Source organism: Mastacembelus armatus, chromosome 22 (genome assembly GCF_900324485.2).
Source record: "Mastacembelus armatus chromosome 22, fMasArm1.2, whole genome shotgun sequence".
NCBI classification, from domain to species: Eukaryota; Metazoa; Chordata; class Actinopteri; order Synbranchiformes; family Mastacembelidae; genus Mastacembelus; species Mastacembelus armatus.
In genome coordinates, this window is record NC_046654.1 from 2,988,772 (window position 1) to 3,010,718 (window position 21,947).

At 40.8% G+C, this 21,947-nt stretch overlaps 2 protein-coding genes across 2 annotated transcripts; both read left to right on the forward strand.

The window, feature by feature from the left end:
• The first annotated feature begins 62 nt into the window (after nt 1–62).
• On the forward strand, nt 63–4,681 carry pacc1 (proton activated chloride channel 1). The gene is made up of 8 exons (XM_026310621.2): nt 63–287; nt 964–1,069; nt 1,175–1,384; nt 2,566–2,720; nt 2,929–3,071; nt 3,449–3,590; nt 3,688–3,795; nt 3,887–4,681. Exons 1-8 carry the CDS (start codon nt 252–254, stop codon nt 4,046–4,048), a joined length of 1,062 nt encoding a protein of 353 aa, XP_026166406.1. The 5' UTR covers nt 63–251; the 3' UTR covers nt 4,049–4,681.
• A 493-nt stretch (nt 4,682–5,174) lies between these two features.
• On the forward strand, nt 5,175–21,936 carry znf106a (zinc finger protein 106a). The gene is made up of 22 exons (XM_026299913.1): nt 5,175–5,274; nt 7,139–7,221; nt 7,540–7,601; nt 9,167–9,361; nt 10,425–12,311; nt 12,426–12,864; nt 13,042–13,111; nt 13,216–13,370; nt 13,839–13,899; nt 14,214–14,474; nt 14,990–15,818; nt 16,401–16,441; nt 17,048–17,193; nt 17,294–17,428; nt 17,638–17,754; nt 18,112–18,303; nt 18,712–18,774; nt 18,927–19,046; nt 19,198–19,269; nt 19,453–19,524; nt 19,912–20,058; nt 20,389–21,936. The coding sequence occupies exons 2-22, from the start codon at nt 7,168–7,170 to the stop codon at nt 20,443–20,445; spliced, it is 5,175 nt and encodes a 1,724-aa protein (XP_026155698.1). The 5' UTR covers nt 5,175–5,274; nt 7,139–7,167; the 3' UTR covers nt 20,446–21,936.
• The last annotated feature ends 11 nt before the right edge of the window (nt 21,937–21,947 follow it).

Below are 21,947 nucleotides of genomic sequence, written 5' to 3' on the forward strand. Positions count from 1 at the left end.
AAGGAAACCATGTCAAGGACACAGAGTTTGCTTTTGTATCGTGGCCTGTAGGTGCTTATTATCAGGGGATGGGCTTATCATCGTCGCCAAACTCCTATGGGTGTCTGGTGTGTCTCCCCTGTAGAGCAGAAACACTGGGACCAAACTATGAGTAAAAATGCATCGGATATGTATTAAAAGTAGTTTTCAGACTTAATTCGAGTCGCCTTCCTTCTTAGAGACCGTGCTGTCATCAAAACAGGTGCAGAGGAATGGTCGGGAAAGAAAACCCCCGGTCATACCAAGAGGTAGGAAAAGCTTCAGCTTCCTCTGTCTGTGTAGAGTCAGTGTCGTCTGTGTGTTATCTCTGAACAGTTTGGTAACCAGCTTCCCCACCATGAGGGGCCACACACTGTCCAAACACGGGCCGTCATGTGACTGGGCAGCTGACGGCTGCAGGAAAAAGCCGCTTCCTGTGAGCTGCTTCATGTTCTCTTTAAGTCTGGTAGTGAAGTTGTAGTTGCAGCCTGTTCTTTCCGTTGAAGAAGAAGTAGGAGCTCAGATCTTTTACATTAGTACCAATACAAGAGCATAAAAGGTCCTGCAGTCCAACTCAAATAAAAATATTTATGGGTAAATGTACTTGAAGTATTAAAGAACCTCATCAGGTGTTTATTCTATGTGCATTGTTGTTTATAATATGTATATTTTTGCTGTTATAGTTGGTTGAATGCAATTGAATGATATTCATGTAGTTTATTTATGAGGTACAAAATGTATATGATTTTGACACAGGCAGCGCGGTGGTTTAGTGGTTAGCACTGCTGCCTCACGGCAAGAAGGTTCCTGGTTTGAAAACGGATCTGGGATATGCTCCAGCATATGGGAATAAGTGCATTTGCATTTCCATCAGGCATCAAACTAAATGTTTTTTTTTACAACCCTGATACAACTACAGTACATGTCATTTTCATAACGTTACAGTTCAGTGATGACGATGATGATGAAGGTAACACACAGTCTCAAGACTTCTTGGATGAGGTCACAGACGACATGGAGCCTGAGGAGCCGAACGGCAGCGTCTCACAAGGTGAAGCTACTATCACAAAGAACCTTAAAAGAACCACGGACCCGATGCTTTTGTGGTCTGAATGTGTCAGTGACATGATGAATATTTTCTTGCTTTCTGCCTCAGAGGATGGCGTCAGGGAAGGCAGCCCGTCGATGAGATTCAGTAAAACCTGCCTGAAGAATGTCTTCACGGTGGTGCTCATCTTCATCTACCTGCTGCTGACGGCCGTCGCAGTGTTTCTGGCATACCAGACGATCTCCGACTTTTTGGACAAACTCAACCACCCTGTCATGTCTGTCACCTACAAAGAGGTTGACTCCTTTGCATACCCTGGTTTGTATGAATAACACAGAGGGCGGGGAAAACGTGGGACCACAGCTGGCAACAGCTGCATTGATGCGTTGATGTAAAACAGATCCTTATTTGAGTAAAAGAACCAATACCCCAATGTAAATATACTATATTACAAATGAGTGTCTTGCATTTAAAGTTTAACATATTTCAAAGTAAAATATTAACATGAAAGTGGAATATTTTTGTACAATGGTCTTCTCCAGAATATCCTGTTGGGTTGTTAAAGGTGTATTTAGTGCAGTGAAATGTAGAGTCTTTTCCTCTGAAACACAGTGGAGCAGAAGTATACAGCAGCTGAAAACCAACGCAGCCAATGTGTGGCATTAGTACCTCATAAAATACTGTTAATGTACTGCAGTTATAATTCAACACTGCTGCAAAACAAAACCTGCACATTCAGTAGGAAAGGCCATGTCAGCTAAGCCTGATCTTGGAGGTCCACAGGTTGACCACTGGGTAAATGATCTGTTAGCTCAGAAAATGAAGTTGGAAAAATGTTATGCTTGGGGCGAAAGGTCGTGTCTGTAATGCTTGAACTAGAAGGTAAAAAGGAAAGACTTGTTTTCAAATGTAGATGTTATGGCAGCGTAGGTATCTTTATCCATTTGCTTATTTAAAACATCAACACTCAGCTTAGTGAGCAAAGGGTTGTTTTCATGCTTTATTATTGTTTCACAAAAAGTCAGAGATGTGGGCAGTGATACATAAGCCTGGCACTAGGGAAAGTATGGAAACCACCAATATACCCATCTAATACTTTATGAGCTAAAAATTAATTGTTTGTGGGGGAAAAAAAATCAGATGATCAGATGATACCATTAACTAAAACTCAGATACTGCAGTTGTACAAGTGAAAGTCAGCTGAGAACTGCCAGTGTGGCCACCAGAGGGTGCACCAGATCATCTGATTTGTTATCCAGTAGAAGAAGAACTTGGCCGTTTTTGCTTAAAACCGTTAGTGTGACACAATATGTACATCTGAGTTTAGCTCCTAAAAGTTGATGGTGCTGTGAGGTGAGTGTTAACTGTGCCATGTTATCATACAGTTTGAGTAACTGAAACATGAACATTATTGGATGTAAGTCCAAGGTGGCTGGGCTTCATGTCAGTCAAATCACTTCTGAAAACCTGATGATTTGTCTTGTTGTTTGTTTGAGCAGGTATCGCTCTGTACCCTGGGAAAGCTCAGCTGCTGAGCTGCAAACATCACTACCATGACTACATCCCACCTTTAGTGGATCCAGGAAAACCTCAGGAAGGGGACTGTACGATTGACATAGTGACTTATATTGGACCATTTGCTGATCGAACAGAGGTCAGATATAAACACATTTAGTTGGTGCTTCTGCAGACATGAATTAAATATCTTAGCAATACATAAAATTCTGTATCTGTATTATACCTGCAAGACAGTGTCTTTTACCAGTATTGTAAGAGTCTATTTGATGTTCTCTGTCATTCTCCGTGTTTTTCTTTTTTTGTTTGTTTGTTTTAAAGACTAACTCTCAGTCTCAAAATCATAGAAAAGAGCTTTGGTGGTCCGTGGCCCGGCTGATGTCAGAAGAAAAGAGCTGATCTTCATGCAGTTCAGTCAGAATGAAACTGAAGAGGACTTCAGTGCCATCACTTACATGCTTTTTTCCAAGTTTAATGACTGGACTAACAGGTAAACTGCAAACAAGAAGTGCTGGTCCTGTGGTGCCTGACTGGTGTCATAGCTGGGATGGGTCACACTGTATTTGCAGATACTTTTTCTGTTTGTTTGCATCCTGGTGAGGGAGAGGTTCACAGCACAGATCATGCACAGTCAACTTAATAGTTTACATAAGCTAAAGGAAGTACTTGTCATTAGAAAGCTGATTAGTAACCTGGAGATGGCAGATTACCTGAAGTGCCGTTATCAGCCTGCTCCTTCATGCCTTATAAAACAAAGTGAACAATGACTTACAAAGCGATTTGACCCAGTCTCATAGTACCTAGCCTTTTAGTAAATAATATACGTGTACTTTTAGACTGCGTTACCAGTATTTTCTGATTCTTTAGTGCAAATAAATCAGAGTTCATGAGGGACTGTGAGAGGAATTACACCATGTGGACCTTCTCTGGAGGGTTCAGAACCTGGGTCAAGATGTCTTTAGTGAGGACGTCTGGGAAAAGCAATGAAGCTGTCGAGTTTCGGCAAGAGGTATTTATATCCAACAAACAAACGTGTTTTCATGCCTGCTGGAATTTGTTTTGTTTTTTTTAAGTTTTAACTTGACTGTGTATGTTGGATCATCTAGTCAGCTGTGGTGAAATTCAATGACAAAAGGCCTGAATCAGAAAAAAGCAACGAGCTTTTCTTTGCAGTCTTTGAATGGAGGGATCCTTTTATTCAAGAGATTAGACTGGTATGTTCTCCCAGTCATTTTATCCTCATAGAAGTTATTTCCCCTTATCAGTACATTAGTGTGTAAACCAGATTTTCTTACCTCCAAACAGATTGTGACCGCAAATCCCTGGAACTCCATAGCCATCCTCTGTGGGGTCTTCATGGCTCTCTTCAAGGCTGCTAATTTTGCCAAACTCACTATTAAGTGGATAATTAAGATGCGCAAGAGGCATTTAAGGAATAAAGCAAGAGAATTGAAGCCAGTCAGCTAACACATTCTGTAGAAATGCACTGACAACACAATCTATCAAGATCCATATTATTCAAGTCCAGTTAGCCTGTTGAACTTTTAAATGATTGTGGATTGAGTTTTAACTGCTTGTAATCATTGGTAAAGATAATTGGCATTAGTTTCTGCATAAAATGTGTTTTATAAATAATATTACAAAAAGTGAATTATTTGACAAAGAACATACATTTTTTTAGATCTTGAGCTTAAAAAAAACTGAAGTATTTCATAAATATTTTATACAAGTGTCCTGGAAAAACTGTTTTATACGCACATAAATGAAAATGTTGCTGAGAAAGTGTGAGTCTAAGGTTTTCAAGTGAGGAAATGTGAATGTTAATCCACACATGGATGGATTTTGGATTTTTCTTATGCTGATGATATTATTTTAAAGGCAATTTTATTTGTGAGTCCTGCTTTTTCAAAGCAACACAGAAAATCTGTATGTCACTGGAGAATTAACAAAGAAATGTAGCAAAATGGAGTTCATACCTACATTAACAATTTGATAATAGCTAGTTAGAGTGTTCACTTTGTTAAAATCTACTTGAATTAATGTCTGAATTTAGTTGTTCAAAATTTTTTTTATTATATTGTCAACATTTAAAAAATAAAACACTTATTTGAATTTTATAGTGTTTCCTCACATGAAGATGCCCAGTTTAAATAAATGCAGTGAAAATGATCATTATTATCATGAAACCTCCCAATAACTGCTATTATTTCCAGCATTGCTAGGTGATAATTTCACAAACGTGAAGATTATTTGCACTTTCTGCTAATTTATTTTTGATTATTATTAATCATTTTGGACTGTTGGATCAACAGAACAATGTGATGGTGTCACTTTAGGTTGGAGTCAATTGCAATGGTATTTCTCACAATTTTCAGAATGTTTACAAACTAGATAATTCAGAGATTTATTACTTAAGACACGTTTTAATACATTCATTTTTTTGTAATGGAGTATTTTTGAATGTTGGCATTGACACTTTTACTTAGACCAAGGATCTGACCACTTACTAAAAAAAGCAAAATCAGATTTCACCCTTAAGCTAAGATAAACTCGGTGGTTATTTTTCCTACACAGCGGTGTTTCGTGAACGCATCGTGGGTTGTAGTTCAGTGTGGGGTCGCGGTGGAGGATGTTGTTGTTGTTAGCTTTAGCGGTGGATGAGAGAGTCCTACACGCATTTGGATGTTATAAAGGTAGCTAATAATGATGCCCCGGTATTTATAATGTGTAAAAACACCGTGTCTCAGCTGTATGTTTATAATTAACGTTAGTAAATAGTTTGTTGGTAACATTGTTGTCCCTGGCTAGCATGCTGTTGCTAGCTCGCTAACGTATTAGCTATAGCTTTTAGCTATTAGCAGTTAAAGTTAACTTTGACTGTTTATGTAGTTGTTGCAAACAGTTTAAGGTTCATGCAGTCGATGCTTTGCTGACTTTTTTGTTGGTTTTTGGACCTAATTATTGTAAAAAAAGTTCGTATCACAGCTATTTGGGCAGCCAGGCTAACAACAACAAACCCAAGCCTTTGCTAGCAAACCGAAGCTTGTTTTAACTGTAAGTGTTTTAACTGTAATTGTTTTAACTGTAATTGTCACTGCTGAATGACTTGGTTTGCTTAATACCGTCGGATTAAACTGCTGTCCAAACTCCAAATGGTCAAACTTTATGCGAATTGTGATGCTAAACTTTGCAGCAAAGAGCTAATTTAATGTTTAGCCCGCTAACTAAACCGGTCTGGGTGTGTTTATTGTCCTTTTATTTTCTGACTCCTCATAATTCAATGCTAATAGTTTTATTCGTTATTTTAGAACCTGAAGTCACAGCAATTTGTCAGCTCTTTGTTTAGCAGAAGAAAGCTCTGTGATGATTCATCTTGATCAAATGAAACATACGTGCCTGCTGCCTGTTTACAGATGTTTATATCTGTTTATATACAGATGTTTATTTATATATATATATATTAATCGATAGTTTACATCACTGTAAGTGAATTGGGTATCTGACACTGCACAGCTTGCTGGCCCATTAGAGATTCAGTGGCTGAGAGAAAATATGATCCCTGGAGCCTGTTGGCATTACACTGTAAAAAGCTGCCCACTGGTGCTTTGGGGTTAAGAGAAATGTCTTCCCCCCCCCCCCCCCCCCCCCCCCCCCAAAAATGCCATAAACAGAATATAGGGGTAACTAATAAAGGTGATGGGATGTTCAGTCCTCAATGACATTTTAGATTGATTTGCTTTTTTTTATGGATTAGTCAAAGCTGTGCTCTGACAGCTGGAAATAATAATCTAAAGTGTTGCACCTCACTAGAACTGTTTTTGGTTGGGTTTGTTTAACCTAAGCAACTTTTTTCACTTTAATTATTATATGATACCTGCCAGCTAGATTGAGTTTTGACAAGGGTTGAATAAATACATTATTTATTGATGCTTTTATTGTGTAGGTATCCTTTATCTTACTGGGTAAGGTACGGTCCCGCACCTGAGCCAAACCTGAATGTTATTATGCTGTTTCCAATGTTCTTCTGTACTTTTTATTCCTCCCCAGAGTCACAAACCAACAACATTTTGGGGTCAGTTGTATTTTGAGAAGGGGGCACTGGGGAGAGGAACTTCACCAGCAGTTGACTCATGGCTGCCATTCATTTCCCACCGTGTTTATGAACGTTAAACAAGTCCAGACATAGCCTCACTGCAGCCTCCTGGCTGCAGAGTTGCTCTGTCAGCAGACTGGAATTAGACCAGTGTCCAGGTTCAACTGTGTTGGTATTTGGGCTGTGGTACCAAGGCATTTATTGAATATTTAGGTGTGGTTGTTCAAAGAAAATAGGTTTTGAGCTCCATCTGTGGTGCTGTTTTGATTAATCTGTGCTCAGACACCATCATCCAGTACACTTTCCATAGTCTTTTTTTTTTTGTTCATACTGTCCCACTAAAATTGATGAACCAAAATACTGGTATTTCTAATTCAAGGTGGTATCAGGTAACCTGTTGCATTCTCTTTTGTTATATGTTATTGATGTGTCCTTTGACTTTAGTAACTGCTCTCTGTTGACAGTAATGGGTTGATTACCAGCTGCATTCAAAATGGGGAAAGAAAGAAAGTGTATCCTCTGTGAGACAGTCCATGCCTCCAAGCAGGTAATTCACTTAGAGAGAGGAGTTTCAATATAAATGTATTATTAGTGTTTGATTTCATTTCATGTTCTTGGATTGATTCTGTTGCACACTTATCTAAATGGTTTAAGTCAATATACATTTTACTAGGTTTATTATGCTTTTTTTGCACTCACCATATTCCTCAGTATCTTGTCACCCACATTCTGCATTTTCCTGGATATGTAAATTCGCCGTCTTGGGGGTACATAAAGTTTTATCTGTTACTGAACTAAACTTTGAAGTGTTTTGACCTTTTTATGAATGGCTAAGAGAGACTTTATTTTCCATGCGTATCTGCAGGAGATGGATGAGCACATGAGAAGTATGCTGCACCATCGTGAGCTGGAAAAGCTCAAAGGCCGGTGAGTTGTTCCCTGTCTCACAGATATAATTCCCTGTGGCATAATGACTTAAAAGTAGTTATATAGATAAAATCATTTGTTTACACTCCTGATAAGTAATCTGGGTTACATTGTCTAGCAAAATATTTAGCATCATAATTCATATTAGAATTGCGTCTTATTCAATACACTATTTTTAAAAGAACGTGTAATTGTAAAACAAAAGTTTTGACTTTGGTTCAAGAGTTTTGTCCAAATCTATTTAGGTCATGTGCCACGTGTGCACATGGGCACGTGTTGGGCAAGTAGATATCGGGCAGCTGTCTCAACTGTGGCATATATATTTAGACACAATCTCTCCGGAACAACGGGAATGGCCAGTAGAAAGCAGCTGGCTATCATGTGATTCCGATGTTGATCACTGAAAGTATGTGGCCTGTCCCTGAGATGGAAGAATTTCAAGTAGTGAAAATACTGATACTAAATTCCAGGGATTTCATATTGGTATCTTTTTACATGTTGTTGTGAAGTAAATGTATAAAAATTCACATATGAGCAATATGCACTAGGTGTTTAGATTTTGCAGAACCTTTCAAATTATTTATAATTTCAGAGACAGTTTCTCAAAAGTGCATTATTATTTTTAGTAAACTGCCTATCCAGAAATGAGGTGGTGATGTTAAGATTGACTTTAGCCAGTCTGACGTCTGTGCTGACCTACAAATTGCAATCCAACAAAAGCATTTATCATCACTAAGTCAAGACAGAATGAAAAAAATTAGCAGAATGAAAATGAAAAAAGTAACAGTGTCTTAATGATAAAGAGTTTTCAAGCTCCGTTGTATGCTGCAGGTTTGAAAATGGCACTGTACCATGACACAGATTTGAAAAAGATTGAGATGCAGCCAGCAAGGTCACTGCCCTTATCAGAACCACAGGATGACATACTTGGGAGACGTGTTAAAGTGGAGGCTCTGAGCAGCTGTACAAAGCTCCAGTTACATTGGCTTTGCTTGGGATTGGTTAATGGGTTGCTCAGGCATGTTCTAATAGCACATGCTGGTCTAGAGGGGGGCTGGGTCCTGGCTCTCAGAGAAGTGAGATCAAATAGAGACACTGCCTTCAGCAGAGGCTCAGAGCGCGCCGGACACCATCATGAAAGCGCACTAGACCGAGGGCTCCGTGCCTCAGTCCCCTCCACAGGTCCCAGTGCTGTGCTGCGTGGGTAGTTGTGGTGGCTGGACAGAAGCAGCTAGAATAGCATGTTACCTGCTCCTGCCCTACCCTGCCACTTATGGCCTGCTGAAGAAAGGAAAAACAAGATCAGGATGATCAAGATATAATATTTTTAACAAGAGAAAATTATAAGTTAGCTACCTCCTGATCTGTGACGGATAGAAAATTTGGGCAAGTTATTTTTTAAGGATTGTTGAGTATTCTCCTCTCCTGATTTTATTTTGACTTTGAAGTAATAGAAAGTAGAGCCAGAGTACGTTGTTGCAGGCTCTGCAGGCAGGAAAACCAAACCAGACTAGGACAATGCCTGTAGGAACGATTGAATGCCCGCTCTCGCCTTCCCTCCCCAGGGACTGTGGACACGAGTGCAGGGTGTGCAAGGTAAAAGTTGTGAGTCTGACTGATTATGCCAGCCACATTTCCAGTCCCTCACACAAGCAGAATGTGGAGGCTGCAGAACAAAGGCATTCTGGGAACAACAACAATGAGGACTACTTTGACCAGGAACTGTTGGATCTGATTGAGAAGAGAAAAGAACAGATCAGGTGAGACAGTCTTTTTACTGAACATAGTTATTTTTTGTTGCTGTCAGCCTTGAGTGTCAGATTAATACTCTTCAGTGCTGTTTTAAAACCAGAACAAGTTGACTTGGTCAGCAGGTCAACACATGTATTATTTCTTTCAGTTTAGTGCTTATATTAAAATGTTTATTAATTTGCTGTTGTAGAAAAAAATTGTTAATGTACCTATAGGTTCTAAAATTTAGAAAATAACATAATTTAATAATAAATCAAAAGTATTTATGATTAAAAAGTTAATGTAAAGGCAAGGGGAACTTGTATATGTGTTCATGTGTACTTTACACTATGTATAGTCACATTCTGCTCAGTGATGCTCACAGGACTCTTTTAGCAGCTGCTTCACACTGAGGTTCTACCGGAGTCAAATGTCAGGACCCCAATCTAATAAAAGTGTCTCACGCTTGCTGCTTTTTAGAAACAGTAAAACACAAAACCTTGACAGGAACTTCTCTTTGATTTATAATTTTTCATAATGTTAAGATTCTTAAAATACAAACCTAAATTAACTTGCAGGACCATCTTGTGTGTACAGGCTTTTCTGAAAACCTCATTAGTCTCATTATTAACCTAAAAAAATATATATCTGAGGGAAATTGGAACATGTGCTATTTGTTGGTACTGTAAACCTACTGTAAGCAGAAGCTGGTGTTCAGCTGTCAGCCTGTCATATGCCAGATATTTTCTGTCTGCAGGTCAGTGCTGTAGGTCACACTGTGCACCAGTCGCTCACAGCTGCCACAAGTGTGTCATGAGATATTGCTGCCAGGGAAATGTTTTACTATTAATTTAAACCTTTCTGAAATTAGGATTATTTTAATGCAACAATTAATTTTTTCTGTAGATGTCTATTTTTTTTTTTTGTGCATCACTAAGTATGACCCCTTTCATATATGTAAAATGATGTGATCCATTGTTGTTAATATCTATCAATCTGATTAAAGGTAGACTTGATGGACTGTTATTTTATGTGTATATGTAAGATAAAGTAGAGACATGGGGAATATATCTGTATCTGTCTCATTTGTAGAAAAGAGAAAGAGGCTGCTGCTGCAAAGCAGGCAAAAGAAGAAGAGAAGCAAAGGAGAGAAGAAGAGTTTCAAAAGAGGTTAAAAGAAGCTAAGGAGCGTTACCTCCTGGCGTTTGCTGCTCAGCAACCATTACAGAGGTTCCATGGGTCTTGTCAGTATGGTTCTTGGCAGAGGAACAACCGATATAATGACAGACCAGGGGAGCCACGACCCTGGCACCACAATCAACAGGGAAAGAGTGCTACTTGGCATGCTCAGGAGCCTCCCAACTTTCAGAAATGGGGATCTGGAGAGTTTGCTGGTGAAAATAACCGGGAAGACTGGAACAGGAGACAGTGGGATCAGGGTGTGTTTTCTGGCAATCAACAAAGTCGAATGCCTTGGCTCAGCAATGGAGGTAGTAGTAATGGGTTCTATGGTCAAAACAGTATTTCTGAGTATCCACAAAGTGGCCGGTCTTTGAACCAAATGGGTCCACCTCCACACAGTTTTTACGCCCACAACCTTTCCCAGCTTCCAAACATGACAAACAGCCAGGGAGTTAAACAGGGTGATGGTTTTCACAGTTGGAATGGACAAAGAGCAGAATCTGACCACAATATTAGTAAAAGCTCTAAGTTTTTTGGTAGCAATCCAAAACTGGACAAAGTCTGTCGCTGGTCACCTTATCCAGTCACAAAGGGGTTTGAATCCGTACCTCATAAAGACAACAACCCAAACTCATCAGATAAGTACTCCAAAGCCCCCAAGCCCCAGGGTCAAGACAAAGCGCCGGGAACCAGTGCCTTTAACAGGCAGTCCCACCCTGAACAGAAACCACAGCAGTTGACAAGTGGACAAAGTGTAGAAGACAAAGGGAGACATAAAACAAATTCTCAAACCAGGCCCAGGGATGAAAGTAGTAGCAGCAGTAGAAGCAGCAGTGCTCAGAGAGATGGCCACCAGAACTCATCTGGTCCTTCCAATGTGAAGGCAAATAAATCACTGTTAAATAAGGATCAAAAGATGTCCCCAGTTCCTGGTCCTAACAGTGACACACAGCTCAATAAGATCTTCAGTCAGACACATACACAATTAAAGCCAACCACACAGCAGAGTGGACTCAGTCCCAAGGTTCCCATTCTTGGGCCACTCCAATCAAGGCAAGAACGGCAGCTCAGTGAAATCTTCAAGAAAGCCAGACAGATTGTGTTAGAAAAGAGAGGCTGTCTGGATAGCTCTATTAACAATAGGCTGGAAGTGGCACAGCACATTGTGGAGGAGCCACAACAAGATCATGCTCCGGTTTCAATAGGAGTAAACAAAGAAAACAACTGCCGACAGAATTCAGCTAAACCAAATCTGCTGGACTCAGTCAGGCCCGAAAAACCCACATTGTCATCTTCAGACAGCAGCCAGTTTCTCCAGTCATTACAAGTTACCACTTCTACCACGGAGAGCTCAGAGCCTGCAGCCTCAAGCAGGGATGACAATGATGAGACCAGGAAGAAAGTGGGAAAAGAAACCTGCCTGGATGAACCCATGTCCGCTGTAGAAGCAGGGCAGAGCTCAGATGGAGACAACTCCAGAAGTGGTGAAACACCGATGGTCTCAGGGTCAAACACATCTAGTCTGTCCAACCTTGACCTGCCTTCTGTCTTAAAACGTGACCTGACCAAACACATCAGCTCCAAGGGCAAAACAGGCAGCCACGAGCCCAACCTGAACATCGCCAGGCGGGTGCGAAATGTCAGTGAGTCACGCAGAAGTGACTCAGAAAAGGACTCTGGGCTCAAACCAACTGTACGGCAGCTGATCAGCTCATCTGGGTCTCGGCGAAATGTGAACTGGGAACAGGTGTATCAGGAGGTCAGGAAGAAGCAGGACAAAGGGAAAGGAATGCCAAGGTAAAATTTTGATCTTAGACTGATTTTTTTTTTTTTCTTTTTTTTTTTTTTTTTCCCAAGCTTATTTTTGGTAGCACTTTCTTCAGGTCTGTGTTATGTCTTATTGTCCTCCAGGTTTGGGATAGAGATGGTGCCATATGAACAGGAGGAGCAGAGCCAGGAGGAAAATGACATTCCCCTGCTAGAAGGTTTCCACTGGGAAACGATGGATGTCTCTGCTCCAAGTGTCCCCCGGAAACGCTCCTTATCAGAGAGCAGCATTGCCCCTGCATCCAGTCTCTCTCTATTTACCCAGAGAGAAGGCCTTAGCTCAGAACAGCAGGGATCTTCTGTTTCCCCCATAGTGGCTCAAGGCAACAAGGACAGTCACTCTCAGCAAGAGGAGGAGCAGGTGTTTGGTCAGTTTGAGGCTAATGCTCAGAAGCAGCCAGACAAACTAACCCCAGCATCAGTGAAAGCCCTCCAGCGATCTGAATCAATGCTCGGGGATAGCAGTTCAGGGACGGAGCAGTTTGACGCTCAGGGAGCAGGGAAGAGGAGAAGAGCTGCCGGAGTAAGTTAAGGAAACAGTGTTAAAGGGGAACTCCACTGAGTTTACACATCAGACAAATGTCATGTTATAGGAGTGTAATGGTGAACCAGTGGAGTACCTTTTAAAAAGAGATCTCTGTGACCAATCATTTATTGTGCCAAACAAGCACAATGCGAATCATCTCTTTTTCCCTTGCAGGATGTTCCTAGTGCAGATGCGTCTTGCTTGGAACACAATAACAAAAGACGGAAGGTCAAATCCAAGAAAGGTAGTTTACTATTCTTTGTTTCACATAAATTAATGAATGTATGAAGTAAATAGTATTTGCCAAAGCTACTGATGGTTCATAAGTGTCGTTTGGGCTCTATGCAGAACGTTTACAGATCGACCAGCTGCTGGCTGTCTCTCTGCGGGAAGAAGAGCTCAGTCACTCCCTGCAGACTGTGGACAACAACCTGATTCAGGCCCGGGCTGCACTGCAAGCTGCCTACCTGGAGGTTCAGCGGCTCATGGTGGTCAAACAGCAGGTATGTCTGCTCCATCATATAGAGACCATCTCTCCACCCAGTTTAGTCTGTTTACAGAGACTGTCCCTTGTTAAATCATTACTTGTTATTGTGATTTCACATAACTGTAAGAGACCTTTGTGTTGGTGTAGTTATGTTCATTCTATAAAAAAACAGCCTGTCTTCTAAACTGAACTGTAGTCTTAAACAATACCTCTGTATAGGGGCTGGATGGACACGGTCTACAAGACATAATTACATAATTACTCAACCTTATTACTGTGTTGATACTTTATGAAAGTAAACCAGCGATAGTTTGCATGGTAAATAAATCTGTTCATATTTAAGCACTGCTTTTAATCCTCTCATTGTATCTTGCTTTGAGTGTAAACTTTTTGTTTTGCTTCTAAGATTATGACCGTCTTACTCTTTCTGTAATGATTACAGCAGTGTTGACTGGTGACTCTTGTTGGGCTTTGTCTTTCTCAGATGACTGTAGAGATGGGCTCACTGCGAAACAAGCGCATTGAGTTACTAAAAGGGATGCAAGGTAAATGACATGTCTGTGTCAATTACATTAAAATATTTTGTAATAAATACCTTAAATGTACATTTAACTTCTAATATAAACTGTGGGGTTTAATGGGATATGTTAGAGAATTTGCATGTCACTTCTACATTAACTTTATAAGGTAATTCCTATTTTATTCTAGTGTCCATAAAACTAGGTGTCATCACTGTCAAAACATACAGTATATTTCATCTAGGCTGTCTTTCAGGTTAAGGGGTAATGATGAGGAGTTAGTTAAAAAAAAAATTGAATTAAATAGAAGAATTGATTTTCTTTTTTTTTTTTAAATGCAGGTACTATGGAGGAAGCACCTCAGGTCAAATTAAAAGAAGAAAAGATGGATTCAGTAGATACAGAACCACACATGTCCTCCTCTGCTATGGACACAGCTGCTGCTGCTGCTGCCCCCAGTCCTAGTCCTCCCACCCAGTGTGCATCTCCAATTATGCCTGTAGTTATCAAGCAGGAGCCACAGTCTCCTGTCTGTGTCTCCTCAGAGCTGGACAGCACCACGACAGAGCTGCCTATTGCTCCTACAGCAGCCGCTCCACCAGGTAATGCTCTTCAAAGCAAGTACTGCATTATACCGAACAGTGTGTTTTAACTTGTTCATCCCATAACCTTCATGAAAGAGAATTTATTGCCTGGCTGTTGTATTAGACTGCATTAGTTTTAGCTTGGTGTATTTAGCAACTGGCAGTCTTAGTGTACATTACTGCTGATGGACATCTGATGGTGGTAACATGCCAAGAAAACTTGGATGCAAACAGGACAACAAAATATTCAAAGGCCTTAGAGCTTCACTCAAGATGTTAATTTAAAGAAACACTGAATGTAAATAGAAAACTGTACAGGGACGTTTAAAACATATGGATCTGATAAGACAGATTAGGCCTGGAATTATGATTTAAATACATTTTACACATGCATCTAACACATGTAATAATAGAAAATCATAGATATTTTTCAGTTAAGTGAATACTGTAGTTAAAATGCTAAAACATGTCCTTGCATCTACTCAGTGTTTATGTCAATGAAATCTACAGTGTATCCTCTAAAACTCTTGCAGACCCTGCCCTTAGGTTTCATCCAACCCCTGAAAGACAACCCGAGCTGTGCCACACTAACACAGAACGTATTTGGGAGAACTTTGGAGAAACTACAGACTGCAAAGACAGCTTCTCAGAATTGGTCGAGACAGCGGAAAAGGCCACAAACTCAAGCAGGAGCTGTATCACCCCTCCCTCAGACTCCAAAGCCTCTGTAAAGCTTCTCTCACCCAGCAGAAGTGGCTCTGAGGGGGGAGTTGTTGACTGTGCAGCCAGTCAGTACTTTGAGCGTCCTGCAGCGCCTTCAGCTGCTAATCAGCCTGTTTCTCCACCTGAACTGAGGAGTGGGAAGCGTGTGAGGAAGCTGAAGAAGAGAAAGGTGTTGAAGAAGGCTCAAGGGACTGAGCAACCTGAGAGCAGTGACACTGAGATAGACGGAGAGGCTATGAGGCCCAGGTGGCTCCGATCACACAGGAGACCCAGTGGTGGCTCTCAGGTCAGTACCTCCACTCTGCCTGCAGAAGGTAGAGAGGGCGACGTGAACATGGAGGACAGCAAGGAGCAGGTTAACCTGCTGTTTCCAACCATCAAACCCAGAAATGCAGACTGCAAGTCCTCCAGTCACATGGTGGAGCTCCCCCAAGTGGCCTCTGCTGAGCTGACAGTGGACTTAGATTCAGAAGAACACATGCAGCAAACTACAGCCTGTGAGCAGCTACACACAGATGCCCTAATTCCAGCTCCCCCTCCATCCCAGGTCCCAGACTCCTCCAGGCCTGAGCCACAGAGCCTGGCCTGCAACGAGGTCACCTCTACCAGTGACATGGATATATGCAAATCCTCCGAGAGGTGGGACTTTTTTTTCTGACATGAACTTATATTAATTTTATCTGATCATGAAAACTCATTCTAGACTTGGAAGGTACATTGAACAAAGCAATCTCAACTTCAGATCAGAATCATGGAAATCTCAACATCTAGAGTTCAGTAGCAACTTCACAAACTGAATCTAGTGAATACCAGCTCCAAAGAAAGTAAATAAGTCAGGCTGCAACACATCATTCCTAATTATGCAACTGAGTTTTTGAATGAATTAAAAATAATGCTTTAAAAATGACTTAAAACCTGATAACTTCAGATGTCTTGTTTTATTCAACAATCAGCCCCAGAAAAGACAATTAGTTGACAATGACCAAAAGCTGAGAAAATACAAACAGAATATTTGTGTGGTAAATTTAAGAACAGTTTCCTAGAAATCTTGGAGTTGATGATCGCTGAAATCCTGCCAGAATCTAAAACTGCCTTTAGTTGTTTTGTTCTGCTGCAGACCTGTTTACAGCATCGTCTTTGAGTCTAATCATGAATAATTTAGATTAAACACTGGCAGTCAAAAGGCAAATCATTCACTGTTTGCACCTTGTTTTCCCACAGTGACATGCCATTTCCCATCACGATGCCAAAGGCCTCATCAGGTATGTTGATGTTATTAAAAATAGATTTGGTTATCAGCACTGTTTCGTATGACGTTCTGTCAGTTGTTCCACACAGCGTGAAGGTGAACCACTTGTCAAAGAGATATTGTTTGAATATGGGAGTAATGGTGCACATTTTCATTGTCTTCCCTGGAAGATATTCAAAGTGTTGTCTGGGACATGGAAAATGATGAAAAATGGTTTGAATACATAACCACACATAAAACCCTGTCCCATTCTGAGCAGCCAGGATTAGAAATGTCTCCATACTCCGTATTAAAATAGACTGGAGTGCCCAAATTACTTTTTATGGGCAAGATATTCATAGTGCTGTCATTTGACTTACAGCATGATGAGGGCAGTGTATATTTAAGCTGATGAATACTGATTGTGGTTTAGTCTGGATAGAAGTTAGAGAACTAAAAACCACTGCATCCGTTTTTAGTTGTGTTGTTTAAATTATGAAGTTTATCATTTTTCTTTTTAAATTGAATTTACTATATAAACTGCATTTTATAAAAGTAAATGGGCAAATCTGGTTCAGTAATTATGCCAGTGTACCACTGTGCCTTTGACTGTGTTTTTCATGTGCATTTGTGTTTCCAGATGCATCTTCTGACCACGGTGAGGATGAAATGCCCACTGAGGGTGTGTTCGAGGGCCACCAGGAGGCAGTGAACGCAATGCAGATCCACAACGGCCTGCTGTACACGTGCTCAGGAGACCGAACTGTCCGAGCCTTCAGCCTGGTGGTGGGTGTTGCTGAAGAATATCTGCTGCTGTTTGTCAGGATGTCGGGCACTTTGTGGGAAGTGCATTAATGTCGTAAATATTTCATTCGCTGTGTTGCAGAGTCATAAATGTGTGGCTGTGTTTGAGGGTCACAGCTCCAAGGTGAACTGCCTGTTGGTGTTCGTGGCTCCCAGACTCCATCATCGTCTGTATTCTGGCTCCAGTGATCAGACCATCCGCTGCTACAGCCTCAAGGTAACAACACACATCTTCTTCTACTAAATAACTGCCATGATTGTTGAGAAACATTGTGATGTATAACATAAATAAAACAACAGCTAATTGAAGACATTAAATTGCATCAAAAGAGATGCTGATTTTAGTGCTACAAAGCATTTGTTTAGTCCTACAGTAACATTGGGTTCAGTGTGAATTATGGACTCTTGCTTACTTGCTGTCAACAGACACAAGAGTTGGAGCAGCAGTTTTCCCTCTCAGACAGAGTCCTCTGCCTCCACAGCCGCTGGAGGACTCTGTACGCAGGCTTGGCGAATGGCACAGTGGTGACCTTTAACCTCAAGGTGAGTTAGAAGTCATAATTGCTACAACTTTACTATTATGACAGTTACTCCTTACAAGACATGACAATAAGTACCTTAACAATCACAAAGCTCAGCTGCATCAGGTGTCAACATGTGCTAGTCATGGTCACATCTCATATAAAAATGATGAACAAAATTGAGAATGAAATAGAAACTGAGTGTTTGTACATGACCAAAAACACACAAAGCCTTTTTGTTATTAAAGTGAGCCAGAGAATATTCACATTGCTGAGGCCCAGCAAAAGCAAAAGTTTTTATTTTGCTGCCATTTGGAAATAAAGTTTTCACAACAAATTTCTACCCAGATGATTTCATTTTTATTTTGTAATTCTTTAGACAAACAAGCAGATGGACGTGTTTGAGTGCCACGGGCCACGGGCCGTGAGCTGTCTGGCCTCGTCGCAGGAGGGAGCCCGGAGGATCCTGCTGGTTGGCTCCTATGACAGCACCATCAGCGTGCGAGATGCCAAGAACGGACTGCTGCTGCGCACGCTGGAGGGGCACACCAAGACTGTCCTCTGCATGAAGGTAAGTCTGAAAACTGAGCTTCAACAGTGACACTTTATCAGTGAAGGAGTCAAGATATAAAACTGATGTTCCAGTGAGGAAATGAGAAGCAACAAGCACAAAAACTTTTTCTTTTCTTTTTTACTTTTTGACTTTTTTTATTTCATGTATAGAGCAAATAGTTTGACCTGTCATTGGATTATTAATAACATTAAGAGTGAGTCACACAGTATCAGCACCCTGCAGTTGAACTGCCATAAGGCATTATATTGTTTCCCCCTGTGCTTTAACAACACACATCCAGAAAGACCTCACACTCCTACACTGTTTCAAGACTGGTCACACAGATGGCTTATGATGTTTTGCGTTTTATGGGTGCTAAGGTTTTTGGTGTGACCTTAATTCTCGATTGATTCCTCCCTGTGGCAGGTGGTCAGTGATCAGGTATTCAGTGGATCCTGTGATCAGTGTGTCTACGCACACAACATCCATGTGAGTCAAGCTGGTTTTCTCTTTTACACGACAGGATCTGAATTTATAAAGTTACATGTTTAGAATTACAATAATTTTCTTGAAAATAAGAGAAACCAAATGCATGGTGCAGTTTGTTAATATGCGAACAATTATACTTTCCGTCCGTACAGTCAGGAGAGTTGGTGCAGGTCTATAAAGGTCACAGTCATGCTGTTACTGTAGTGGCTGTCCTGGGGAAAGTGATGGTGACTGCCTGCCTGGACAAACTGGTCCGTGTCTACGATCTGCAGGTCTGCATCCCTAAAGCATCTGTGTTCATGGACCAATTACACTGTTCTCTGCTTGTGTGTCCATCAATTCAAACTCCTGAATTTATTTGACAGCATTTCCATGAGTTTTTAAGGAATTCTGAATAAATCTGGATCATTATTCACTCCACAGTCTCATTACCAGCTGCAGGTTTATGGTGGACACAAGGACATGGTGATGTGCATGGCTATCCACAAGAACATGGTGAGAGATCGGAATATTTACTTACTCAGCACAAAGAAAATAGATATGTCACTTTGTTGAATTAAACAAGGATGTTAGGGAAGAATGTTTTACAGCTGCAGAGGTTCTTGTTCTTGTAGGACCATTTATTTCAGTGTATTAGGCTCGATATTAACTTGTGATTTGGTGCATGTTGTGTTTCAGATCTACACAGGCTGTTACGATGGCAGCGTGCAGGCTGTGAAACTGAACCTGATGCAGAACTACCGCTGCTGGGTAAGATGAGGGATAGGGAGAACAACTGAGAGCAGAATGGATCAGATCAGACTGGATATTTGGAACCTGAGATATTTTCTCTGTGAAATCTCACGTTCTCTAATTAATATAAACAGAAGCTCTTGGCCTTAAGTTTTTATCAGAAAAAAAAAACAAGCTAGCTGGATAAGATTGACCTTTGAAAATGTGTGAATGGCAATTTTTCACTCTATTTTCTTAGATTTTATGGACTGAACGATGCAGCCCCGACAGTCCAGCTCCCTGTTTTCTGCTGTTTTTTTTATACTCTTGAAGTTTTTATGCTGAGGCCTCCGGCACCAGCTTGTTCCTGCAGACTTCCTGAGTGTGTAGTTGTTAGTGGTGCTTGATGCTGTCTTGTATTGACAGTGGCATGGCTGTTCACTGGTGTTCGGGCTGACGGAGCATCTGCAGCAGCACCTGATCAACAACCACACCAGTGCCAACCTCCAGACGCTCAAGTGCCGCTGGAAAAACTGTGAAGAGTTTTTCTCTGCACGCTGCAGCTCCAAGCAGGTACAAAAATGTGGTTTACCTTTCAGATTTCATTTTGTCTCACACTTTTCAGACAGCACTTTGGTTTATTTGCTCTGGACCAAGGGAAAAATGTTCACATATATTTTACACAGAACCAACAGGAGTGAACATGAAATTATGTTTCTCACCTCTGGTGTGACAAAGACCAATGAAGAAACAACTGCTGATAAACGATTTGAATTGATGCAGCAGCAGCTCATGTCATGAAAAACTGCAAACTGCTAGTATGAAAACGTTGCTGTAATGTCACAAGTGTGGGTCTGTTTTCTAAACCTTCAGCTGAGGATCAGTTTTGTTTCTGTCCTGCAGGGGATGCTGGAGCACATGCAGAAACACGCTGAGGAGGAGACAGAATTGGAGCCTTAAGGGCTGCTGGTGGGAACACTGAGCCCTCTTTCCTTCGCTGCGATCTTTCCACTCTTGTTACCCTCCCATATTGGGGGGCATGTTCTTGGACCCACTTAGCAGCGCTCCCGTAGAGCATGCTGAGTGGTGTCTGATGACTCCATCCTTTATGTTTGGTGTTGGAATCCAACCTTAATACAATCATTAAAGGAGGGTTGGCTATGCTGTTTTTTTACGTTCGACAAAAGACGCCACTCGCTCTTTCTGTCCAGCTGCAGTTCCTCTCTTTACAGACCAAAGTAAGACAGAAACATGTGACTTTTGTTTATGGAAGAAACTTCAGCGTTGCCGGTGTCAGAGGGATTTGTTATGCTTTTCTGTTGAAACTGCAACAAAACTAATAATCGTCTTCCAGATTGGTTGGCATGGGTTAACAGATGTTTTTATTGTCCTGTTGTGATGTGTCATGTTGAGCAACTTTCTTTTTTCTTTTCTTTTATCAAGTTTAATTTCGTTTAATCAAAGTGGTTTGAAGTTTTCAGAAAAACCTTCCCAGGCTGCACGTCACATTAATGCTGTGTGTTTTGAAGGAGTTTCATTGAAGCTATGGGATTTATTTATTTATGGTTTGGATTTTTCAGAAGAACCCAATTTCTAACCATCTTTTTGGTTTGTAGTGGTTTAGGATTACATTAATTTCTTTTTCTGTTGCTCATTCAGGTGATTTAAAGGTGTTGAGGAACTTCTGTCTTGCCGTGTGACTTGGTCTTATGTTGCCATTTGCAGTGAGAACAGAACCAAGACATGGAGGTGGTGTGTGTGTGTGTGTTTGTGAGTGTGTGTGTGTGTGTGTGTTCCTACACACGTTTATCAGTGTGAGTTTATTCCATGTAACTGGTGACAGGAGGGTTGAGGAACTGTTTTTGTGATGAGTGAGTGTGAAGTACTGTCTTTATGACACAGTTTCCTCCGTGGAAATGTTTAGTCTTTTTTTATTTGGGGAATTTATTTTATTTTTAAGAGCATCGAGCAGAAAGCAACTGAGCTGTATTTTCCGCAGTGAAGATAGATTTCTAATGAAGTGTGGAGGTGAAGGATGTTTAGAGGAGGTGTTCGATGGAAGAATTAAGGGAAGAATAATGATTCATCTACCATGCCATACCTCACCCCATTAACACAAGTAGCAAACACATTTTAATGGCATCTTGAGCCAATTTTAACCAGTGTAAAGTCTAGTTGTTGCTGCTAACAGACTTTGGTGTGGTTCCCCCTCTCTGGGCTGTGTCCTCTTTTGAGGATTTGTTCTCAGCTGCGTTATCCTGAAGTTTAGTCTTCCAGACTCCACAGCCGCTCATTATAAAACTGAGGGAAGCGTGCAGTTCACCTCTTACCGGGCATTCCTGAGTTTCTTCAAGTTTTTCAGTTGTTCTTGAAGTTGTGAACAGATTTTTTAAGAAAGTGCAATCTAAGAAATTGTTAAAACTATTAAAAAGTTACAAAGTTATAAAACAATTTTTTGTCTT

What these genes read in the sequence shown, in the direction of transcription:
- pacc1 (XM_026310621.2), top strand. Translation starts at nt 252, where the DNA reads ATGGTCGGGAAAGAAAACCCCCGGTCATACCAAGAG. An exon ending in GAACGGCAGCGTCTCACAAG is followed by an intron (nt 1,070 to 1,174) that starts GTGAAGCTACTA and finishes TTTCTGCCTCAG; the next exon opens with AGGATGGCGTCAGGGAAGGC. An exon ending in CATTTGCTGATCGAACAGAG is followed by an intron (nt 2,721 to 2,928) that starts GTCAGATATAAA and finishes TCAAAATCATAG; the next exon opens with AAAAGAGCTTTGGTGGTCCG.
- znf106a (XM_026299913.1), top strand. Translation starts at nt 7,168, where the DNA reads ATGGGGAAAGAAAGAAAGTGTATCCTCTGTGAGACAGTCCATGCCTCC. An exon ending in TCATGGTGGTCAAACAGCAG is followed by an intron (nt 13,371 to 13,838) that starts GTATGTCTGCTC and finishes TGTCTTTCTCAG; the next exon opens with ATGACTGTAGAGATGGGCTC. An exon ending in TCCGTGTCTACGATCTGCAG is followed by an intron (nt 19,047 to 19,197) that starts GTCTGCATCCCT and finishes TTCACTCCACAG; the next exon opens with TCTCATTACCAGCTGCAGGT.